Source organism: Aplidium turbinatum, chromosome 12 (genome assembly GCF_918807975.1).
Source record: "Aplidium turbinatum chromosome 12, kaAplTurb1.1, whole genome shotgun sequence".
In the NCBI taxonomy this organism is placed as follows: domain Eukaryota; kingdom Metazoa; phylum Chordata; class Ascidiacea; order Aplousobranchia; family Polyclinidae; genus Aplidium; species Aplidium turbinatum.
Window position 1 is genome coordinate 18,231,660 of NC_137483.1, and position 26,004 is coordinate 18,257,663.

A 26,004-nucleotide genomic window follows, 5' to 3' on the forward strand; every position below is an offset into this window, starting at 1 on the left:
TCTTTGCTGAGATGCAAAATTTTACATTATTTTCTCTGTTGACGTTTGCGGCTGGAGTAATTTGCAGTAAGTTTTTACACCTGTAATGATCGTTTTACTGTAGTAGGGCAGTGGTTCTCAAATTGTGCGACGCGACGCTCTGGTGCGTCAATTAAAAATTGAAAGAAGGTCGCACATAGATTCGGTATCCTAACAAGAAAAAAAATACATATAAAAGCTAAATATTATTATTTTATCGGCTATGTGAAGTATATTCAACTTTATTCCTTTAAGGCAATAGATTGTTGATCAACGCTTGACTTGGATTGTTGGTTGGTTCGGATGTTTATCCTCCAACTGAGAAGCCTCTGATTGGTATTCTTGGTAATTTCGCTTGGAGGCTTTGAACCACTGACGCAGGGTCGGTTATTGAAGATTGGCAGAGTGAAGTTTCCGATCGTCGAAGTGTTGTTGTCTGTAAATTATTTTATTTAGCCTACTAGTTGCCGTTGAATAGAGAGCAGTCCTGATAAGCGTTGCTCAAGCGCATACCCCCATACCCCCAGAGCCGAACCATGGCCGATTGATCTTATAGTTACTTTATGTTTAAAGTTGGGCGCTCAACCAATTGAAGTATCGGGGTGGACAAAATGAAAACTTTGTCAGCGGCCAAGTAGCGCTCATAGTTTTGTCATGACTGTGATTACAACGAAATATTGATTGACATTATTGAAAAGAGTGAGAAATTCTGGATAGAAGTGAGAAGTAACTTCCGAAAATTTGCGATTAAATTTACAGAAAACATTAAATTTGCATATAGAGCATTAATTTTCAGTCTCATGTATCCACATTTAGCTTATAACATAAATTTGTCCATGTGCATTTATGCCATGAGTACGTCAAAAGTTTAGCAAATTATGCCAAATGCGTTGCACAGAAAAAAGTTTGAGAACCACTGTAGTTGGCTGGTTTATATTTGCTTACGTAGGCTATAATAATGTAATGTACCTAGATATTATACTATCACACTAGAACGACTACTTTTCATTTTAGTAATGATTAGATACAATACCAGTAAAGCACAAAAAAATTGAAATTTGTCTCACTATTGTTATGCAAATACGATGTAGATTAGATTAAACCAAATGGAAAGTAACATGCTTGCCATCAGCCAATATTGATGTTTTTTATCGCTGTAGGCCTACTCTTTATCTTTAAACTGAGAAAGCTTCTTTGAGAGCTTAATTTCCCAAAATAAGAGGCTTTGAATCACTGACACAGGCCTGGTCAGTGGTCACCGAGATTGGCTTAGTGGTGTTTCCGATTGTTGAAGTGCTGTTGTGTGTGAGTTTTTCATCCATTAGGTGCCACTGAATGGAGCGCAGTCCTGATATGCGTTACTCAAGTGCACACCCCGAGAACCGAACCAGCGCCGCTTGATTTTGCAGTTTTATTCTGAACAAAGTCGGGCTCTAAAGCAACTGAGCTATCTGGGTGGTAAACAACGTTTCAACACTTTGATCAGTTTTAGCGGCCAAAAAGAAGATTTTCCAGAACTTAACTGACGTAGCAGCAAATAGTTAATAGCATCCTTTAAAATGTAAAACAAACATGAATATTTAATCTGGTTGTGTTTAGTTGGAAGTCAACAATGCCCAGAGCGTGATCTGTCGCAAGTAGAAATAGGAAGAAGGTGCACGAAAAGCTGCAGAACCAACACAGACTGCAAAGGGCCAAGAAAGCGTTGCAGATGTGATGACATTTGTGGAATGTCCTGCTTCAACCCCAGTTAGTGTTGTTCGGTTTGTTTTCTTTTTTATCTGTGATTATGAGAAGCCTTTGGGTTAGGCTTGGGCTAGCCTACATTGTACCACGTAGCCTAGGCTCAAAGTCAGAAAGTTCATTTTGTTGCGTCAAAAAAACAGCAATGCATAGGAATGTACAATTGTACAAATGTGCAATATAGATCATAAGCCAGTGTTACTCAAATCTTTTATTACATCGTAGGCCTATAGCAGAGATCTTACCATCATTCGGCGTACTGGTCACAGACTTCACTTAAAAAAACCCAAGTCCAATCTTAGTTTTACAAGTTCACAATAAGCAAATTTACAAACACATTTAATTTAAGCGAATCTAATGCAAATCATATGCCTGCTTATTATCGGTCCGCTTATCTAAATGTGACTCAATAAATAGCAATGCGGTATAAGATGAGCCCAATTGTTTTCTGCATTTCTGTACTTTTCATTTAAATAACTCATTGCCGAAAAACCAGCTTCACGAAAATATGTGGAAGGAAATAAAAAGTGTGTTTTAATAACCTTGTCATTGTCAAGCAATTTCGATTTTTCTGCTTTCACTTTCATTCAAAAGCTTGCAAAGCTGCAACGATTTATTTTCAAATAAACTTTTATTTTTAACTGTTTTATTCACAGTCCATTCAAATGGATTTCCGATAATTCATTTCCTACCCGTGGATCATATGTTTCTGGAAAATAAAGTTGAATGCGTTCAATCAAATGTGTCAAATGTTCAATGATGGTATTTTGAATAGCAGTAGCGTTTAGGTTGTCTCGTGCGTCTTCGATGACTGTTGGCAACTGTAAAAATACGTCGTGACAATTTCTTGACATGCGAAACTTTCACATATTCAGCTTTCGTTGCAGACCATAAGCGAGTGTGAAATTGGAATAATTTTGTTCATCGGGCTTTTTATGATCCAAAAACACTGCCAACTCATTTTAAATTTGTAAACTCTCGAAAAGATTTTATTAACAAACAGACCTAACAGACCAAACAGACCTACTTTTCGCTGAGAAAGCAACACCGTAACATGATTTATTGAGGCCAAACTTTATTTCTGATAGATAACATAAGCTTTAGGGAAATCACCCAAGTAATACAAGCTGTATGCGATCATAAACGCTGTTCCGACGGCAACAAAAAGTTGCGTCTATTCACGCTTGCCGATACTGGGCACACAAACACGCAGCGTCCATCAACGTTTGCCGGAGCAAACTGGTTCATCATCATTATGTTTCTTCCTCGTATTGAAAGTTGAATACAACGCGCCATAGTTTTCGACCATGAGCTGTTTGTACTGCGTAGGAATTTTCATAACTTAATTTTGTCCATTTAGTGATGTTTGTTGTCCAAATCATTCTTGGTCTGCCTTTTTTTCTTAATCACGTTTTATGTGCAGATATCACAATATTTTCTAGTTCAAGGTAGCCTACAATTAAATAGCTTAAATGTCTTTGGCGTAAACTTTAATAATTAAGTTACAACCGTAACTTCTGGTCACAAAATAACAGCTTCTATTCGTTATAGTTAAAGTTTAGTACTATAAGCGAGCAGGCTACTTTATAACATGTCCTCAAAAACCTATGGCCTATTTATCTCGGGTAACTTATGTATATTTTCAGATTTAACTTGTCCAGCTGCAACAAACTTCACTAACGGAACAGTCCAAGGAGACCGTCACTACAAAGACGTTATAACATACATCTGCAACCCTGGATTCATTTTGCAGGGTAGTTCTGAGCGAACCTGCAGAGCAGACAGAAAATGGACGGGTGCGGATCCAGTGTGTAAAAGTAAGTTCGAGAATGCAATATACTGGTTGGATGGTTCGAACAGGACCATTGAGAAGAAAATTTGGGCCTGGTATCAATGGAATCTTCGGGCCTCTAACACCTTTTCCAAAAACTACGCCGTGGTTTCTTCAAGTTGTCGGGTCCTTTGGAAAGATTTCGGTCCCCTACAATTATCTCGGGCCTCGTATTTGTAATCTGTATACTAGGTCGCTGCAGCAGATGACCTGTTTTGACCAGTAGATATTTTAATATAGCACAAATATCCCTACGAACCAGCCGACTGCGGTCATTGCGACTTTTTTAGCACTCAACCAGATAGCTGTTTCTTGCTTTGAACTTTGGTTATTCATCATCATCACGTGCCGTCTCCGATCCGAAGGTTGGCTGTCATTTGCTTCTACATTTCCGCTACTCTTTTGCCTTCTCCGATGCTTGACAAGTTATCCCACTATTTTACATCGCCTCCCCAAGTTCGTCTCCTTCTTCCCTTGCACCTCCTTCTTTCCACCATACCTTCAATCACCAATTGATGTAGCTGTCCTGCCGATCTTCTCAAAATATGTCCAGCGAATTTCATCTTTTGTTTTTCTAAGTCGTTTGCCCATCTATCTTGCACTCTGGTTTTCTAATTGTTTCGTTTGTAATGTGTTTTTTTATATGATACTTTTAGTATTCTTCTGTAGTACCAGAGTTGTAAAGCAATAATTTTTTTGTGAATTTCTTTGCTGTAGATCCAACTTTCACTTCCATATGACATGACTGGTTTGATACAATAAGATAGAAGTCTCAGTTTTAATTGTAAATCTATATTTCTTCTTAAAAATTCTATACATTTCCAAAATGATTCTTTTTACATCATTAGTGCATCTTCCATCTTGTGTAATGAGGGATCCTAGGTATGTGTACGTGGTGACCTGATCCAACTGCTCTCCTTCCAGCTTAATTTTTATTTTCGTTGCTTTTTTCTATCAACAATTGTCTTTGTTTTCTTCAAATTTATTTTCATTTTGTATTTTTTACTGATTTCATTGGTTGGTTGGTTGGTTTTGAATCTTTATCCTCGGACTGACAAAACCTTCATAGGTTATTCCTGGTAGTTTCGCATACTTCATAGGCCTACTTGTACTTGGTTTGGTTTGGTTTTGAATCTTTATCTTTGGACTGACAAAACCTTCATAGGTTATTCCTGGTAGTTTCGCATACTTCATAGGCCTACTTGTACTTGGTTTGGTTTTGAATCTTTATCTTTGGACTGACAAAGCCTTGATAGGTTATTCCTGGAAGTTTTGCATACTTGTAAAGCAGTGGTTCTTAACCAGGGTTCGATCGAACCCCTGGGGTTCGACGAAGCTGTTTCAGGGGTTCGGCGCTAAAGTCCTCTGAAACATTAACACACGACCTACTGAATTGTACATCAGCGAATATTTTAGGAAAATATTACCCAGCCGAAACTTGATTGCGGCCTACATGATGGTAAATAAACATCTGTGTGTTTGACGCGTGATGTAATAATGCCATCTGCATGTAACACAAAATGCAAAAAAAAAACGTAACACTGTAAAAACAATCGGTAAGAATAACGTCATTTTCTCAAAACTTGAATTTCCTCACATTTTCTTTTTGCATGGAACGGCAGAAGCAGGGCTCTTATTTTTGACGAAATTCCTTAGTTCAATGAAATTTAGTTCTATTTTCAATTTTTTTCAACAACAGCAGATAGAAACAGTCCATACTTGGATGACATTATCGAGCTGCAAGAAAGCGAGGTGCAAAAAGCAACTTCAACACAACAAATCTTCAAACAATAATAAAAGTAATTTGCGTTCTTCTGGTGACTATTTACTAGGTTACCTCCTGATGTTAAAGATGATAACTAGCTTTTGTATTTCCGACGTTTTGTATTTCCGACCAAATCTTCAAACGTTATGGTGCCAACAAATGGAAAGTTATCTTGTTATTACAAAGGTTGTCCTTGAAGGTCTCATGCCATCCGTAACTACTTATTTATGCGAGCATGCGTTTTCTATTCTGGTGGATGTTAAAGCAAAAAAAGGAACTGGTTTGCATGCGAAAATGTCGTGAGAATTGCTGTTTCCGAGACAAAGCCTCGAATCTCACTATTGGTCACAGAAAAACAACAACAGAAGTCTCATTGATACAGTAATGTATTAAGTTACTGTTGAATGTGGTAGATTTTTGATTTTGTGTTTTCAGCGAAAATTTGGGGTTCGACGAAAGCTTGCAGAATAGCGTAAGGGTTCGGCAGGTTAGTAAAGGTTAAGAACCACTGTTGTAGAGGCTCTTGACACAGGGCCGGTTACCGAGATTGGCAGAGTGAAGTTTTCCGATTGTTGAATTCTTGTTGCTGGGGATTTATTCCATTCACTAGGTGCTGCTGAATGGAGAGCAGTCCTGAAATGCGTTGCTCAAGCGCACACCCCGAGAGTCGAACCAGCGCCGCGTGATCTTGAGCCGGGTGCGTAACCACTGAGCTATCGGGGCGGCATTCATTGATTTTGTCCATGCTTTCTTGCAGTTTTTCTACGGTGTCAGCGAGAATGACAATGTGATCTGCGTATCGTATATTGCTTACTACTTGACCATTGAATTTGAGTCCGTTTTGGATTAGTGTTGTTAATGTTTCCCTGATTATTGCTTTGCTGTATAAATTGAAAGATGTATAGGTGAAAGTATTTATCCCTGCCGAACTTCTTTGAATATCGGAAAAATTCTGTGAGACTGCTATCACTTCGAACTGCTGTTGTTTGTTTAAATTAAAATATGTTTTTTATATAAACAATAAAAACTTTCAATACTACAAAAAGTGCTCAATGCCAAGCAAAAAGCCAAGCAGAGCGAATTAAATCAAATATAGTTATTAGTCTCTAAATCCTTGACAGCCTGTTTCACCTAAAAGGAGGATCATCAGAAGGTCCTTATTCAAATAGAATCTATTCTATTCAAAATACCTTCTATGTCAAAATATCTAATTCTAATATCTAATATAATCTAATTCAAAATAGATTCTATTAGGTGAACAGGCTGTCAAGGATTTAGAGACTAATAACTATATTTGTTTTTTATTTGTAAGTCTTCTTTCTAAGAACCGGGAATTCAATTTTTCAAGCAATTGTAGTAATTTGGTGTGTTTTATCCCGTTAAATGCTTTGCTGTTTACAATCTATACATGCGCTGTAAGTGTATTTTTCTTTTTCTAATCTCCGTTCGACAATTGTTCTTAGGAGGAAGATTGCATTTTTTATTCCGGCCCACTTGATTTTCATCAATTTGGTGTTGTATTATTGGGGTTATTCTATTTTTGATAATGTGTAACAGAATTCTGATGGCGTGTGATATCAGACTTATAATCCTGTGTTCTTAACATCTCATTGTTTTTGTTATTTCCGGTATTGGGATTAAGATACTCTTAGTTAAGTTATCCGGAATTTCACCACCGTTGTACAATTTAAATCTTGTTTACTAGCTTCGTCGTGTTCTGCAATCCCCTTTCTCCCGGTTGTTTCAGAAGTTTCGCAGGAATTTCATCTACCTCACTTGATTTTCCATCTGGGAGACTTGCTATGACCTCTCTAATTTCCTCTTCCATTATTTTTGTGGCTTCAGATTTTGATGGTGACATTTCTATATTGTATCGTTCATCATCATATAGTTCTGACACATATTCTTGCCATCTGTTGGTTATTCCTTCTTGTGTTTGGATTACTTGTCCATCTTTATCGATCAGCCTCATCTTTGCGGCTAAAAGTTGACCTTTTATTTATTTTAGTCTGGTGTTACGGAAGAACAAAATAGTAACGGTAAAGGTAGGAAACGAACCCACCTCCTCAAAATGACTACTTCCCTAACCCTAACTCTCAAGAACTGCTAGACCATGCTGCCAACTGCAAAGCGTCCACCAAACTTACCTATCTATCAGAAGAACGCTCATATTACCACGTGCATGAGTCACGTGACTTTAAGCTGATTTAAATCTTGCCTTCTGATTGGTTGATTAACCTCATCTGCTGCAGCCACCGGCAGATCACAAATAAGCTCCCGGGCCTGGATCCGCCCTTGGACTCTCCTGTCAACGCTACTGGGTTCGAATCTTTATGCTTGGACTGACAAAGTCTTTGCTAGGTTATTCATGGCAGTTTTGCATGCTTGTAGATTTGTAGAAGTTTTGACCACTGACACAGGATCGGTTAATGAGTTTGACAGAGTGCATTTCCGCTTCATCTTGCTGTGTCTTCGTGTATAAAGTCGTTCGCTTAACCACTGAGCTTTAAAGTTTGGACCCTCTGCACGGTGTAACTTTGCAAATAATAAGCTATTGCTATTGTAAATAATAATGTATAATTCATGTTGCATGCAATTTAACGTCTTCTAAAACATGTTTTAAAAGTGGTGTCTTAAGTCTGGATATCATTTCCAAAAGAAAGGTTTAAATTACAAAGCAGCATGACGATTTAATGTAACTTCGCTCTTCATTAAGCGTCCAGAAAAAAAACGACAGTAATCAAACTCAAACGTTATTCATTATGTTGTGTTTGTCATGTTCAGAGGCCTGCCCCACTCCAAAAGCAGAAGCAAACTACTTTCCGGATACATATAAAGAAACTTTTGCTGTCGGGGAAACACTGCGATACACTTGCCGATTGGGTAATGCCAGCCTGATGTTGTTTGAAACGTTGTTTGATCATTTCCAACAAGCCACATAAAGGTCACCTAAAATACAAAAGATCGGATATTGCTTGAAGCTGATTGCTAAGTTGTATTAAAAATGTAACCAGTCAGTCATTTATGTTTGTTCGGATGCAAAATAAAACGTACCGTACAGAAAAAAGAAAACGAAAACATACAATGTGCATTGTGCATCCAATCATAGAAAGTGTAAAATATGGTGACCCTGGATAGGCGTGAGAGGTCGTAGAATCTACAGTTCTACACTCTCCCTGTGTGCTGTATTTATTGTAAACGGTAAAACCAGCTGTGTATTTAAGTTATTGTACTGTATGTGGACTGAGTTGCCATTTTATGAAGGCATCTGATCTACGCTCTGCAGGTTGATGGTTCAAACACCATTGTGAGCACGAGACTGTGCCTTGACAAGACATTCGACGTGCCAAACTACAAGCAAGTGACACCACAGCAGCCAATTCTCCCACATGGTTATTCGATGCTGCCAGTTTGTTTTACAATACATTATGTGTTCTATTTATGTATTTGCTCATTTTTGTTTTCGCGCTGGAAAGATAAAATAAACAAACTCTGTCCCTCACTCTCTCCCTCTCACTCACTCTCACTCTCTCCGGCTCTCCTTTACTCCCTCTCTTTCTTACCTCCCTCCTCACACTCTTCGATTGCTTCCATCTACGCTGAATGTAGGTGGACGCTGGTGTGTTTGGTCACAAGAAAATACACCAAGTGATTGTTATTGGACATATAGGTTTCGAAATGACCGGAGTTCCGGAAATTAGATGTCTTGATGGTGGAGTATGGTCTTCTCCGAGATTGAGTTGCATAAAAAGAAACTGTGGTGATCCAGGGTCCCCTGTGAATGGGTTTCAAGTCGGCGATTCGGATTATTTGTTTGGCAGTCGGGTTTATTTTAAATGCAATGATGGTAAGGTTAAGCGGATTCCTATGAGTCAATGGTCAAAGTGCAAACTTACACGTTTTTGAAATGGTAACTACTAATGCTAATCCAACCTATCTATTGACCACCGCACCAATGCATAGGTTAGGGCAGGCCATATTTAAAACATGTTGTTCATGTTGCAACAAAGCTTTCACACAATACGCAAGCATTATAGCCTATCATGACCAGTTTTACGACAATTCAAAGCAGACAATCCAAAGCCGATGATTCAAAGACGAAGGGTTAAGGCAGGGATCTCTGAAGGAGGGATGTCTGTTCTTCAGAGATCCCTGGGTTAGCCTAAGGTTAGGGTTAGAGTTATGTCTTTATCGTAAATAAATTATCGGCTTTGAATTGACCGCTTGGAATTTACCTCTTTGAATTATCGGCTTTGAATTGACGTATAACAGTTTTAAGCATGCTTGCCGTGCATAACAGGAAGTAGGCTACTCTTGTGTAGTGGTGTGTGAGAAAGTAACCTACGACTTTTTAGATTAATTCAACTTCAACATTAATTGAACATTTGAAAACAAAATTACAACAGATACATTTCAGGTTATGAACTGGTAGGAACACTAAATATTGCCTGTACTACTAACGGGAAATGGCACAGAAATTTACCTAGATGTTCAAGTAAGTAGCCTATTTTCAAAAAAGCAATGAAATAGGTTCCTCCTGCATGTCGTTGGCCAAGAGTTACCTCTTTAAAGTCTGGTAGTAGATATCGCTTCTATAGCTCTTGATTCTTGAAGAAGTGTTTTTGCAAGTTTTACTAAACAATTTGTAGCCTTTTTTCATGTGTTTTTTCATATTTTGTGGAAGATTGTCCCATGCCTTGATTCCCATGCATTTAAAAACTTTTTTGGAATAATTGGGTATTTGCCTGTTGAGTACAAGCGAATTGGAGCTTGAGCGTCGGGTGTTATACGAATGTATAGCTGATACATATGTGAAGAAAGTTTTGAAGTTTTCCAGTAGTTTGTCATTATAAAAATTGAACATAAATTTGCTTATTTCTAGTTTATAAGTGGAATTGTTATAGAGCTGCCGCTAGGCAAGAATTTGACAATGGCTATTAGTGCAGCAACCATATACTTGGACTTAGCAATCTATATTGTTTAAGGTAGGCTGGTAGACTACTTCTGCTGCTGTATGAAGAATGATTTTTCTTTCGAGCCTATCATAGCATTATTTCTTCACAGCTTCTACTTTTTAAATCTCTGTTATGTTATGGTAGGTTGCATATTTTTTTTTCTGCCGTGATTAGAAAGAAAAATAAACTCTAATGAAACCTGGCATTTGTTGATAGTTCTTCAGTGTGGGGTTCCGACCGGACCGGAACATGGATCTGTGGATACAAAAAGCTTGGCGGAGTTTAATTTTAACACCATGGTGGCTTATTCTTGTGATCATGGCTACAAACTAGTGGGAAATCCAACTGGGACTTGCAACAAATATCAAACTTGGGGAGAGCTTCCTGAATGCAAAAGTAAGATTTTTGTTGCATTGAATAAAATTAAACTCTAAAATAAGTTAGGAGAGAGTGGGGTTAGTTGGAAGGCGGGGTTAGTTGAAAAATGATCATTTTTTTAACTCTCCATAACTTTTTTAAATATTTACTGCAAACATGTGAAGTAGTTTATAAAAACACACAATCCATGTTAGTTTAGATTTGTTGAGTCAAGGTATGTTTGTTTGGCTGACAATTTTGTGTTTTCTTACTTTCAAAGTAAATTTTTTAGCGCATTTAAAAACATTTCATGCGTCGATATCGTTAAAGATAGGAAGAAGTTTTTTGGTGTGTATCAGCTGTAGGTGTTCTACAACACTAAGAAATAAACAAATTTTAGTTTAATGCACAATGCTTGAATATTTTAGGAAAATAGTTTGTCATATGCTAATGGGGCTAGTTGGAAAATAGTGGGTGAGGATACTTGGAAAATGTTTTGATAGCGGTATGACTATGTAGTATGTTACGAGTATATCGTCGTGGTACGATAATAAGTAGTATAAGTTCCAATGTACCTGTTTTAAGCAGACATACATTGTAAAATTTTAATTTGAATAACTTGGAAAGTGCTATATATGCGGCATCACAAGTTTTAACACTGCGTTTATTAAAAAATGTTTTTCCGGTGATTAGATGTAGAATTCATTGCATTTTGATTTTAAAGCAAGTAAACATATTTGCTTACAACCCCATGTAAATGTTTGTTGGTTGAAAAAAGAGTATCCAGTTCATTAGTGGGCATTAAACTGACGTTTTTCAACTAACCCCAGGCATGGGGTTAGTTGAAAAATCAATTGTATGTTTGTTTATTTTAAATTTTCATTAAAACCTGAATTGATTCAATACTTATTTTTGGTTGTATGATAGAGGACATCATAGATGATAATTTAAGCCGATTCAAGTTGTCAGGTTATGCACCAATTGTTTTAAAGTTCACTTTAAAAAAAAAATTTCCGACTAGCCCCACTCTCCCCTACAAACAATGAATGTGACTTGAAGACTATAAGTTCCTTCACTGCTTCCTGTATTGCATATGTGATTGCAGTGTAAGCTACTGTATGTTTTACCGTTGGTGTTAGGCCTACTGTGCGTGGAGGATTATGCTGTCGCAATGGGCGCAAGATAAAACACGATTATAATTAATATCTATCTTCGAATTGATAGGTAATTAACTAATTGCTGTAGAAAGACAGCAAAATTTCACTACCTAGAAAGATCGCTGCAGTCAATTTTGACCGCATGCATTTTTGTGCTAAAATTTCGTATCATAATAAAAAAAATGCTGCAATTTGTTTCTTGCAATTAGTTTAGTGATGTTTATGGAGGCTTGTTAGCAAAATATTTTTAACAATTGAAATATGTATACTGTACAGTCATATTTTTCAACCATTTGTTTCAGTAGTCGATTATTTTTTACTTATAAAAAGAGCAAGTGGCAACAAGGTTTGCATAATTGGAAAGCCAACGCTTTATTCGTTGCGCCATCCCGTTGCGTTGCGGATGTTAAATTAATGTTAAAAAAAAGCTTTATTGTATAGAAAATTGGTAATTTCTTTATCATACATTGCCTTGAGAATGTCTGATTGTCTGACATTAAAAAAACAAACAAATCGATTTCAAAGCTATAAAGGCAATAAATCTGGACAAACTTGTGGCAAAATGTTTGAACTCCTTACCAATAAACGGGATTGTTAGAAAGTTCTTGAAATCAGGATCCTCAACTGGAGACGTAGTAGAAACCGAATTAAAAAATCCTCTAAGAACCTTATTGAAAAACCATCACTATATCAAAAAAAAAAAAAATTTCCAGTGATTTCTTGTTCTTAGAGATTTACTCTGTGAATTTCACGGCAGTTGCAGTCTACGTTTAGCCTGCTTGTACTTGTTTTGGTTTTGAATCTTTATCTTCGGACTGACAAAGCCTTGATTGGTTATTCCTGGTAGTTTCACAAACTTGTAGGATGTAGAGGCTCTTGACGTAGGGCCGGTTACCGAGATTGGCAGAGTGAAGTTTTCCGATTGTTGAAATGTTGTTGCCGAGGAATTATTCCATTCACTAGGTGCCGCTGAAGCTTACATTCTAGTTTTACAACATTTGTTTATCTTGTTGTTTTAGTTGACGCAGACTGTGACTTTGAAGATGCAAGGAGACCTACATGCAGTTATTCTAATCCAGCATCGCGATGGGCAAGAAGTTTCTCTAGGGACGTGCCCAATGGCCCAAGAGGTAGCAGAAGTCTCGAATGTAGCGGTACCCGGTCATTTGTGGTACCTAACTCTAACCCTAACTCTAACCCTAACTCTAACTCTAACCCTAACTCTAACCCTAACTCTAACCCTAACTCTAACCCTAACTCTAACCCTAACTCTAACCCTAACTCTAACCCTAACTCTAACCCTAACTCTAACCCTAACTCTAACCCTAACTCTAACCCTAACTCTAACCCTAACTCTAACCCTAACTCTAACTCTAACCCTAACTCTAACCCTAACTCTAACCCTAACTCTAACCCTAACTCTAACCCTAACTCTAACCCTAACTCTAACCCTAACTCTAACTCTAACCCTAACCCTAACTCTAACCATAACTCTAACCCTAACTCTAACCCTAACTCTAACCCTAACTCTAACCCTAACTCTAACCCTAACTCTAACCCTAACCCTAACTCTAACCCTAACTCTAACCCTAACTCTAACCCTAACTCTAACCCTAACTCTAACCCTAACTCTAACCCTAACTCTAACCCTAACCCTAACTCTAACCTTAACTCTAACACTAACCCTAACTCTAACCCTAACTCTAACCCTAACTCTAACCCTAACTCTAACCCTAACTCTAACCCTAACTCTAACCTTAACTCTAACCCTAACTCTAACCTTAACTCTAACCCTAACTCTAACCCTAACTCTAACCCTAACTCTAACCCTAACTCTAACCCTAACTCTAACCCTAACTGTAACCCTAATTCTAACCCTAACTCTAACCTTAACTCTAACCCTAACTCTAACCCTAACTTTAACCCTAACTCTAACCCTAACTCTAACCCTAACCCTAACCCTAACCTAACCCTAACCCAAATGTCCTGTCGACCAAATGTCTTGTCGACCAAATGTCTGTCGACCAAACGTGCTGTCGACCAAATGTCTGTCGACCAAATGACTGTCGACCAAATGTCTGTCGACCAAACAACCGGACACCGATTGTAGCGAATCATTATTACTGAAGTCAGGGACGTAGCCACGGGGGAGAGCTTAAGGGTGCAATCGCCTCCCCAAAATTTCATCTTTCTTCTCTCCCCCAAAATTGGGTTTTTAATAGTTTAATGACATTGCATTACATGTTGAATGACGTTTTATAAATGTTAAGCTGCATTCAGTAACTATATTTTTAAACCAAGTTTTTATTTTAAATACTAAAATATTTACCCCCTTCCAACAGTTGCTTTTGCTCCCCTAAAATTTTATTTCTAGCTACGTCACTCTGACTGAAGTTAATCTGCACCATGTTCACGTCATCACCAAATTTATTTACCCTACTTTGCTATTAAATTTACGCTAGCCCATTGTAGGCCACGGTAAGTGTTTATGAAAGATGTTTATGCAATACGGTGGAGGCGCGGAAAACGATGAAGTATTTTAAAATCTCCGACATGAAATCCAAATTCAGTATACTCACTCAGAGATTGGCGGAGTTCATTATTAAACAAAATTTCTGCAAAAAATGCATATGAACACGAACAAAATGTGGCAGCTTGAAGAGCAATTTTTCAATAATTTTTATTGCATATAGACTAGTGTTCATCTTATCATTTTTATGTTTATGCAAGGCAAAAGGTAGTACATTTTCTTACATTATTTTTTTTTGTTTTTTGGAGCTTGTAAGCAATTATTTCATGATTTGATAAATATGTAAATTTTACAATCTATCAATCAGCAACTTTTAGTTCTAGTCAACTAACAAAAATTATAACAAATTTGTTCGTTAAGATTATCCTGATTTTGTAGTCTCTAGGGAAAAACGCAAACAAATTATTTTTTACACCAGTAACCGAGTCGTTTATATCAAGCACTGTTGTGGGTTTGACACCTGTCAGAAAATATTTCATCTTCCTGGTCTCTAGGAGAAGTTATTTCTTCTCAAAGTCTGTTGTCTGGTTAGTGCTTATTGTATCATTGCTTGTTTCAGGTTATTTGGCTCAATCCAGATTGACGTCAGCACATCAAACTACGGAATCAACTTTAACATCACCAAGTATTCCAATGGAAAACTCTACCTGGTGTTTGAGATTCTATTACAAAGTTGAACAGATTGGAGATTCTGGCGATTTCACCGTTTCTACTATTCTGGATGGCCAGTCTCAGTAAGACGATTTATTGTTAGCAAAAAAATTATCGTGTGGCCTATGCTTGATGATAATTTGGTACTTATTAGATTAGGTAGACTTCGCTTCACTAATGAGATTTAGTGAATGTCCTTTACTCATTAGGCTATGTCCTCGGCTTGATTCAATTTACATTTCAGTGAAATATGGAGATTTCTTGAACCAAGTGAGTCGAAGAACACTTGGCTGAGCACAGAGCATCTAATCCAATCATCCAATAGACGTATTCAAATTGAATTTAAAGCAAGAAGAAGTGCATTAACTGTGGTTGAATTAGATGACATCACATTTGCGAAAAGCAACGTTTCCGATTGTGGTATGTCGAGATAAAGTTGTTTTGTAGGGGTTTTGTTAAATCAACATGCATATTGTAGAAGTTTGGCAGACAAATGTCACCGCACAATACAGTAGCTCAGTTCGGCAAGAGAAATGCTTTACAGTCAAAGTAGTGGGTGGAAGGAATAAGAAGCAATATCTCTAACAGCAAGTGAAAACTTTATTGTGTCAATCTTGGTAATCGAGCCTGTGTTAGTAGTTCAAAGCGTCTGCAAGTAAACGAAACAGACAGGATTAAGCTTTCCATAGACGCTTTCTTAGTACGAGAATAAAAAGTTACCACGACCACAACCCTTGTTTGTTATAAAATGTTTTAAAAATTCCATTGATATCTTTGTTGTGCCATAATGTTTTTGCAGTCCCACCTGAATCTAAGATTTTTGAGGCCAAAATTTTTGTAGCTAACACAAAATTTTTAGCTGATACATTAGTGTCTCGTTACCTTGAAGTCTGAGTATTTGCTTTGAATTTAGAGTCTTGGATTTTAAGTTACAACTATGTAACGTTTTCCACATGAGAATGTGCTGTTTAAATTCGTTACTCAAAGACGTTTCTGCATCTGTTGTCTATGGAAAGCGAACAATCAATATTTTAACCCTTATACCCGCCTTGAGATCTGACCTAACCCGAGCAAATGTAGTATTATGTAACAGTTGACGAATGTGCTGAGGGGCCGTGCTTGAACGGTGGAACGTGTGTGAACCGAATTAATAGTTTTACGTGCTACTGCGAAGAGGGTTACCAAGGATCTACATGCGAAACAAGTATGATTATTAGGCCATTTAAGATTAATTATATTATTATTATTATTTCTACGTATTATAGTGTAATATTAGATACAGTGGTAATATTATTACTATTTAATATGAGTAATTATTTTTTTTTAAACTAATCTATCTGTTAGGACTTAATATTTAAAATTAATTGTACTGTTATTACTTTTATGTATTATAGTGCAATATTAGATCCTGTAACATGATATACGTTCTTCTAGTCCTAGTGCAAACTAAGCCGAACTATCACAAATTTAGTTTGCACCAGAAGAACGTATATCATGTTATTTAACTAAATGCCTGGTGAACAGCCTTATTCAATTTTTACATTCAGTAGATTATAAATCTTACGATAAAAGATTATAAATTATAAGATTCGGTGCTTTAATACGATTGGAGAATGTTTTATACGAGATGGTTCGTAATATTAGGTTTTAGGTTATAAATACTTGAATTCAGTAATTATTTTTTTTGTAAACTCTTATATCTGTTAAGATGCATAATGTTTGTACAAAATGTACATATTTGAAAGCGCTTTATCAGTTTCCTTAAGAATCGATAAATCAAACATACACACATGTATTTGTATAGGTTTATGCTCAAGTCCCTCACGAGGTGCAACATCTAGCAACACTTATTTTTGATGACAAAAAGTTGTCTGGAATCTGTCTGCAGATGTAATATTAACTTTGCTGGAATTATTTTCAGTTTTAGAATTGTTTTCTATTCACAGCGATAAATTGTGTTGTGCCGGAAAATATAGAACATGGGACCATCTCAACAAGAAAACGCAGATTGCAATTTGGTGAACGATTCACTTACCAATGCGACCAAGGCTATGAATTTGAGAGGCAAGATGGGGATCAGATAGAAGTGACTTGTCGAAGTGATCAAACATGGAGTTCAAATTTACCTATTTGCACACGTAGGACTGCTTTCGGTTTCTTTAGAAACATTCGGATTTGTTGTGTAGAAAGTAACACACAAGAAATTTAACAGTACCATTGTATATCAATATATTTACGTATACGTTGCTTGAAACTTTAGTTTTTTAATTTCCATGCAAGGATACACTTTTGTCTATTTGCAAGGTAACACTGATTTTTTAAAAATAAGATAGGCTTGTTTTTGATGAGAGAAATTTCGCGATCGTCTTATTTTAGCAAATTTGGTAAGTTGTCATTATCTAAATTCTTGAACTGGGAGAATTTAAAAAGCTTATTACAAAAACATTCAGACATTACTTGTTTGTTTCATTGTTTTACTTGTGTCTCTATTCCTGCACCTCAACAAAACCACGTGGAATAGGCTAACGTCATTCCACTCCCACAAATAAGCTTTTAACCAGTTATACATTGGTTTAAAAGCTATGACAATATTATCAACGGACATAACAATGTGGAATTGAAAAACCTTTAGATTTAGAACAGTGGAAGTAGGAACAGTGGAGTTGCGCGTTTCATAATGTACCTACAGTCCCTAATTCTGAAATGCTTGGACAGCCTTGAAAGCGGCGAGTAGTTCAAACAATTTTTAAAAGCAGCAAAAGTTAGTGTGGACTTGAGATGAATCGTGTTGTTTGTCTTTATTAACATTAAACGTTTTGTTTCAGCAATTCAGTGCAACGTCCCAGCCCTTCCTACGAATGTTGTGACCTCTACTACTCGTGCTGTGTTAAGAGCAGGCGAGAATCTCACATACACTTGCTCCTCGGAATCGTACGTCATGGCAGACCATAGCTCAGACCAACTGACGGTGACTTGTCAGATAGATGAAACCTGGTCTGCTTCTCCTCCAATCTGTTACAATGGTGAGTCACAATTTCATTTATTTCGTGTAAATTAAATAGATATCATTGCGCAATTAGTTTTGTGGTTTAATTTCGATAACGAAAAGTAATCTCGCCTACAACCCTTCGATAAAAATAATTAAATTAGCTTACAGTTTTTCACTGCACTTTTTTTTATGCACCACTCTTTCTCGAAAGTATCTTAGGTTTGCATCTTGTAGAGTTTACGTGTCGAAAAGGTAGTTTAAAAACCCCCCACAAAATAGCATGCGTTCACCAAAAAGAACGTGTACTGTAGTTGGTTTATCATGATTAAACTTAAATATCTGGTGAAAACTTTCATGCTTACAATAAACCATTTTTGTGTGCTACCATCCCATGCAGCCACTACACGACCTTCAGTGAATAGCTTTATTGCAGAAAAACGCACTAATCAGTAGATTATCAATAAAATTTAAAAGATTCGAGGGAAGAAGTTAGTTTTATTGTATTGTTGCAACCAATAGTGATTATAATATGTTTGAGATTGTGGACAACTTTTGTCATATTATAATGTTTTTCTACAGTTTTTAAAAGATTACCAATGTTTACAATAGGACATAACAATAAATGTTTTCAACTTAGGAGAACACGTTTGCGGGGATGAAGGAAAGCGTTGCCGATTCCCATTTGATTTTAAGAGGATGTCTTACGACAGATGCTCAACCGTGGAAAACGGCAATACGCCATGGTGTGCCTACAATAAAACATTTCAACGTGGACAATGGGGGAACTGTCAAGCTTGCCCGGGTACGTTTGTTATTGCTGAGTTTTTTATTATCCGCAAATTTATTTTATTTTTTGTGCAATTCAAAGTTATTCAATTTTATTGCAATCACACTATGAAACCATGCAAGACTATTATCTTTTTGAGAAAAACTAGCATCAACTTTATTTTTATCTTTGTGTTACAGGATGCCGCGTTGTTGCTCCAGATAATGGAAAAGTTTTTCCTAACCAAGCGAGCATCGAAGTAGAAGCGTCAGTCACATATTCTTGTGATCCTGGGTACAACATATCAGGCCACGAAGAAGAAAATGTGGTGGCAATTTGTCAAGATGACGGAACGTTTAATGTTCAACTACCTGAGTGTGTGGGTATGTATAACATGTATAACTAAACGAAGCTCATAAAAGGGCAGGTTATTATGGCAAGGACAGGTTTTTATGGCAATGGTTTGCGCTGTTCATCTGATAATATTTATTTTGAAAAAACAATTAAAACCATATTTTGATTCAGTAATTCAGTGCAACGTCCCAGTCCTTCCTCCGAATGTTGTGACCTCTACTACTCGCGCTGTGTTAAGAGCAGGCGAGAATCTCACTTATGCTTGCTCCTCGGAATCGTATGTCATGGCAGACCATAGCTCAGACCAACTGACGGTGACTTGTCAGATAGATGAAACCTGGTCTGCTTCTCCTCCAATCTGTTACAATGGTGAGTCACAATTACATTTATTTCTTGTGAATTGAATAAAGATCATTGCGACATGACTACATGACCTTCAGTGAATAGCTTTATTGCAGAAAAACGCACTAATCAGTAGATTGTCAATAAAATTTAAAAAATTCGAAGGAATAATAAGTTAGTTTTATTGTATTGTTGCAACCAATAGTGATTATAATATGTTTGAGATTGTGGACAACTTTTGTCATATTATAATGTTTTTCTACAGTTTTTAAAAGATTACCAATGTTTACAATAGGACATAACAATAAATGTTTTCAACTTAGGAGAACACGTTTGCGGGAATAACGGAAAACGTTGCCGATTCCCATTTCATTTTAATGGGATGTCTTACGACAGATGCTCAACCGTGGAAAACGACAATACGCCATGGTGTGCCTACAATAAAACATTTCAAATTGGACAATGGGGGGACTGTCAAGCTTGCCCGGGTACGTTTGTTATTGCTGAGTTTTTTATTATCCGCAAATTTATTTTATTTTTTGTGCAATTCAAAGTTATTCAATTTTATTGCAATCACACTATGAAACCACGCAAGACTATTATCTTTTTGAGCAAAACTAGCATCAACTTTATTTTTATCTTTGTGTTACAGGATGCCGCGTTGTTGCTCCAGATAATGGAAAAGTTTTTCCTAACCAAGCGAGCATCGCAGTAGAAGCGTCAGTTACATATTCTTGTGATCCTGGGTACAACATATCAGGCCACAAAGAAGAAAATGTGGTGGCAATTTGTCAAGATGACGGAACGTTTAATGTTCAACTACCTGAGTGTGTGGGTATGTATAACATGTATAACTAAACGAAGCTCATAAAAGGGCAGGTTATTATGGCAAGGACAGGTTTTTATGGCAATGGTTTGCGCTGTTCATCTGATAATACTCATTTCGAAAAAAACAATTAAAACCATATTTTGATTCAGTAATTCAGTGCAACGTCCCAGTCCTTCCTCCGAATGTTGTGACCTCTACTACTCGTGCTGTGTTAAGAGCAGGCGAGAATCTCACTTATGCTTGCTCCTCGGAATCGTATGTCATGGCAGACCATAGCTCAGACCAACTGACGGTGACTTGTCAGATAGATGAAACCTGGTCTGCTTCTTTTCCAATCTGTTACAATGGTGAGTCACAACTCACTTTATTTGTGCGCAAAGATATTATTACGCAAATAGTTTTGTGGTTTAATTTTGATAAGAAAAAGATAATGCACAAAGCAACCCATCGACGTAATTAGCTTACAGTCTTTCACTGACATTTTTCTATGCACTTTTTGACTTGAAAACTTAACAGATTTCAAGACAGAAAACTTAATAGCTTAATGTTACTTGTCGAAAAGATAGTTTAAAAATACCCCAACAAAATATAGTCTGTAGGCTACTGACCAAAAGAAACATGTAGTTCGTTCAGCATGATTTAAATTAGATTTCCGGAGAAAACTTTAATGCTTACAATGGACCATTTTCTTGTGTGTACCAAAAAATCGCAGCAATTACATAACCTTCGGCGAAAAACTCGAAAGAAAAAGTTAGTTTTATGATATTGTTGCCACTTTCAACTAGGGATAGTTCGGACATCAATAAATTCTACTATCCAGATAACTGATATACCTGGATGTTTACATTTTAGCTAACTAGATAGCTGGATAATATACAGTAATTGTCAGATAACTGCTCTTCCAAAATTTACACAAATACTGGTTTATGAAATTGTCTAACCGTCACAGTTTGATGTGAATGTCCACACTTGACATCTAAATAAAAAAGTCATACATTTTTAACCTTTATTGTATTTGCAACGCATTTCTTACAAAGCACAACGCGTCGATTGTTAAATTGTGTAACCAGAAGAAGAGTCTTGTTTCTGTTGATTTAACTTTACAAGAACTTATATTTTTACGTTGTTTGCTATTGCCATTTCTTGATTAAAGAGAGCAATCCGAAGATACAGGATTTCACTTTTAAAATGTTTGAATTCAATACCTTTAAACTTTACTCAATTCAAAGTGTACACTCGAATTCAAAACTTTTTGACTGAATCCCTTTACAGTCCTCGACTCCTCGTCTTAGAATACATGCATTACTGAAAATAATAATTTTAAACGCTTGTGTTTCTTTGTGAGTCACAAAAACTCACAGTTGTCACAGTCACAGATAAGGATACCTAAACTAACTAAAAAGGTGTAAAAACGTGTCAACAACGTTACTTTTTGTGCTATTCGGTTAACCGACAAAATTATATCTGAAAACACTTTGAAAAAATTGTGCCGGTTACCCGGTTAACCTCTATCCGGATAGTCCAACTCTACTTGCAATTATAACTAGTAGTGATAATATATTTGAGATTGTTGACAGTATTTTTTAAACGAAAATGTTTTGCTACAGTTTTTTAATGATTAACAATATTTAGAATAGTTAGGGCCGTTGAGAAATTAATTTGGGCCAGGTACCAATAAAATGCCTGATCCATCAAAACAAGACAACAATACAAAATGCACAATAGCTAAAGTATGTGTTGCGCTTTCTTTGACTTTCCGGCCCATTATAAAGATTCTAGGCCCCTAAAAGCTTTTCGGGTTCGGGCCAAAAATTTCACCCAGGATCTCTTTGTCAATGCCACTGAGAATAGTACATGACGATAAATGTCTTCAACTCAGGAGAACACGTTTGCGGGGATGACGGAAAGCGTTGCCGATTTCCGTTTGTTTATGGCGAAGTGTCTTACGACAGATGCTCAACCTTGGAAAACGGCAATATGCCATGGTGTGCCTACAATAAAACATATGAAAGTGGACAATGGGGGAACTGTCAAGCTTGCCCGGGTGAGTTTCCGCTTTCAAAGATATGCCTCATACTATTTGGCACTTTGAACAACCTCGGCTCAACTTAACTTGGGCAAAAATAAAGATCGCCAGTTTTAGATCCAACCTAAGAAACTTAAAGTCATTTTACAAAATTACTTTTTTCGTTGTGCAACATTTTTTGTCGTTTTAGTTGATTTGAAAGATTTAGTGTGTAATCTAAACGTGTTATATTTCAGAAGTTCCACCCTGCACTAGCAATCCTTGTGAAAACAACGGGCTGTGCAGCAGAAGAGGAAATGATTACGTCTGTGGTTGTCGTAATCATTTTTCTGGAAAAAATTGCGAAATAAGTAAGTGAATTTAGTGTAATGGAAAATATGCCTGCGTAAAAATAGTTTAGAAGTATTGTGGCCGACGCAATGCAATAACAAGCGCATTTGGAGTAGAACCTTTTGTATTTAATCAGTTTCACCTGATTGTGTTGACTTCGAATAACCAAATTTTATTAGTTGAGGAAACTTTTGTTTTCGGACTGAAAAAGCTTCTTTTAAAGTTTAATCCTGATAGTTCCACATACTTGTAGAGGCTTTGAACTACTGAAGCTGGCTTTAGGCATTAACAGAGTGAAATTTCCGCTTGCTACATTGAAAAGTTGTTGCTGTCTACTGTAGCCTATGTATTGTATAATTACACCCATTAGGTAATCTTGAAGGGAAAGCTGTCCTTTAAATCCATTAATCAAAGACACTTCCAGAGAGTGAAACCAACCTCGCTTGATCTAGCCGTTTTTGTAGGCAGAACCGGGCTTTCATTCCAGTCTGACGTTAAAGAAAAAACAACTCGAAAAACTTAACTGAAAACAATTATTAAAACATAACAGCATAAGGTTCTTCTCAACTTGCATTCTGAAGAATACAGAAGTTGTTAAACATGGACTTTTTCTTGTGTATTACAACTAAGGATTAAACAGTTTGAATTTATTTTTAATAGTTGACAGTTTATGTTGGAGCGATCCTTGCCAGAACGGTGGTCAATGCAGGGGAAGCGCGGCTTCCTATACTTGCACATGCCGCCAGGATTACACAGGCGAAAACTGCGAAATAGGTAATGCTTTTTCGCCCCATTGGTATTACATCAGTACAAATAAGAAACTAATATGAATAGATACAATTGACACTGTTCAATAAAGTATGAAATTGAAAAAAAAATATTTCAAAAAATGTTGTCGGCTGCGTAGCCGAGTGGTGAGAACGTCTGCGCGACGTTCGAAAGGATTTGGGTTCGGCACTTCTCCAGAGCACGCGGTTGTGTCTCGGCAAAGACACTTAAGCTGCTTGGGGAGCAGCAAATAAGGGAAGCAGCTGACTATATGTCACTTCGCTGCTTCCTGTCGTGTGTTGTATCGCATCTGTGATCGCAGTGTACTGTATGTTATCGCAATGGTCGGAAATAAAAATACGATTAATATTAATTATTTTGAAATGTTGGCTAAGATGCAAGTCCAGTGCCGGTCTTTGGGGTGTGCAAACCGTGCGATCGCACAGGGCCCGCAAATTAGGGGGCCAGCAATTTACTCAAAAATGCAGTAATTTTGTCATTTCCAATGGAAAAATTCAATAAGTGAATTCAACAAAGGAATTAGCAACAAGAAAACATAGAGACTCAACGGGTGCAACCTATTTCATCCCCTGAACGTTTCGTATCTTGAAAAGATCGAGAGAAAAAAACAACATAGCCGAAGTCGCTGATAGGAGTTGCCGCAAACATTTCAAATTTCTCTCGATCTTTTCAGGGGACGAAATTTGATTTTGTTACTCCGATATCAGGGTACGAAATCGGGGTACAAATTTATCAGGGGACGAAATAGGTTGCATTCAGACTCAACATATTGTAGCTTTATTTCCGAAAAATGACAAAGAATGCATGATCTCATTATCCTTTTGCTATGCCAACGGACAGCACCATTTTACAATAACATTCATACCCAAATTTTGAACATGCTCTCAGAATGTCCCAAATTCAAAGCAATTTTTAAAAATTTTCTGGGGGAAGCCCCCTAGACCCCTCCGCCGCTGGGTGTCGCCTTCGGTCCTTCGGCAATCCCGCTGTCAGGCTTCGCCCGCCGACCGTCAAACCACTCTCTCTCCTTTCAAAATACCTAGCTACGCTACTAAATTGAACATTGTCATTGGGGCCCGCAAAGCATATTCTGCACAGGGCCCGAAATACCCTAAGACCGGCATTGGATGCAACCTATTGTTATTTCTATAAAAACAAACTTTTTAGTTGTTTTTGTGAGGAACATCAAATTTGATATTTAACCCTAAAATACCCAGCCAGCAAACTAGCCATATTTTAACTTGTTTAGCTGTTTTTGTGCGGCAGTGCACAGCACGTGGTTTTGAATAAAAACAAGCCTGGAAACCGCCATGTTAGATCCAAACTTATGTAAAACAAAATGTATTCTGTTTGAATAAGGGTACTGATGAAGCCGTCTTTGCGGCGACGAAAGCTCCACCAATAATTATTATTTAATAGCCAAACCTATTTGTTTTATTTACTGATTTTATTCTTTTAGTTGCATCCTTTAACAAGGATCCTAATAAAATTTAAGTCTGCAGTTCTCCCAACATCAAGAAGCTAGAAGGAAGGTTTAAGAGTCATCAGAAACACTTTATTGTTCATATAGACTACCTACAACAGTTTTAGATATCCCTATTTTTACCATAAAATCGCGAAGAAAACGTCGAGACACATTTAATAAAATAATTTTGTAACTCATTTTTGCAAAATTTCAGAAGCTTGTTATTTTGACCCATCGCTTGTACGAGAAAGCGTTCTAATCAATGGTGCAGCTAGAACATCGTACCCCATTGGACAACAATTAAACGTCACCTGCCGGGAAGAAGATGCCAGTCTAAACAGCGCCAATGCAACTACACTGTGTTCGAGTGGACATGCTTGGACCCCAGAATATTGGCTGTTTCAATGCTCGTAAATGTTAAAGTCTTTCCTGCTTTAACTGTATGACTTCATTACGCTTTATTAAAGCACTTTATATTTTGTCATTTCACTTTCAAATTCGCATCTTGTCTACTGTCCAGAAGCTTCATATTTCAATGGAGAAAAATGCCATCGCTTTCTTGCATGCAAATACAATGCATCGAGCATGTAGGCTACATAACAGATTGCTACATAACAGTATTTGCAACAAGTAAAATTAAAGGATTAAGACTAAGATAGATTAAGACTGCTCAGAAACTAGATCAGAAGTTTCAAACGTTGCAGTGACCTGACTGTGGGCTTAATAGCTTTAGACTATCTTTGACAAGCAAGTAGGGCTAAATATAACTTGCCCAAAAAGTATATATAACAAATAGCGACACTTTTGACACTTTTTTATGACGCATCCCGTTCCCGGTTGTGATTGTGATCAATTTTTATTCATTCAAGACAAAAGAAAGGGTTTAAGACAGCGTTTCTCAAAGTGGGCAAAATCGCCCCCCTGGGGGCGATTTTGAGCGCCAGGGGGGCGAAAAAATCCAAGGGGGCGATCGGGTGGTGAATTTAGCAAACCACCAATAACAGTCCAACGCGCAAACCATTTACTGCAAATAGATAAATCCAACTTGGCCGACAATGTATCGCTGCTGCTGCGTTTTGTTCATAATACGAGAACAAGAAGAAACGA

General features: G+C 37.1%; 1 protein-coding gene across 1 annotated transcript; it reads left to right on the top strand.

Moving 5' to 3' along the window:
- LOC145780639 (sushi, von Willebrand factor type A, EGF and pentraxin domain-containing protein 1-like) lies at window positions 1-25,758 on the top strand. Its single transcript, XM_082592262.1, has 23 exons — window positions 1-66; window positions 1,618-1,767; window positions 3,408-3,578; window positions 8,142-8,240; window positions 9,028-9,204; window positions 9,775-9,852; window positions 10,529-10,708; window positions 12,846-12,956; window positions 14,916-15,090; window positions 15,252-15,427; window positions 16,101-16,211; window positions 16,954-17,145; window positions 17,833-18,030; window positions 18,634-18,798; window positions 18,963-19,145; window positions 19,288-19,485; window positions 19,782-19,946; window positions 20,111-20,293; window positions 20,437-20,634; window positions 22,167-22,331; window positions 22,550-22,663; window positions 23,304-23,417; window positions 25,112-25,758. The coding sequence occupies exons 1-23, from the start codon at window positions 12-14 to the stop codon at window positions 25,309-25,311; spliced, it is 3,558 nt and encodes a 1,185-aa protein (XP_082448388.1). The 5' UTR covers window positions 1-11; the 3' UTR covers window positions 25,312-25,758.
- The last annotated feature ends 246 nt before the right edge of the window (window positions 25,759-26,004 follow it).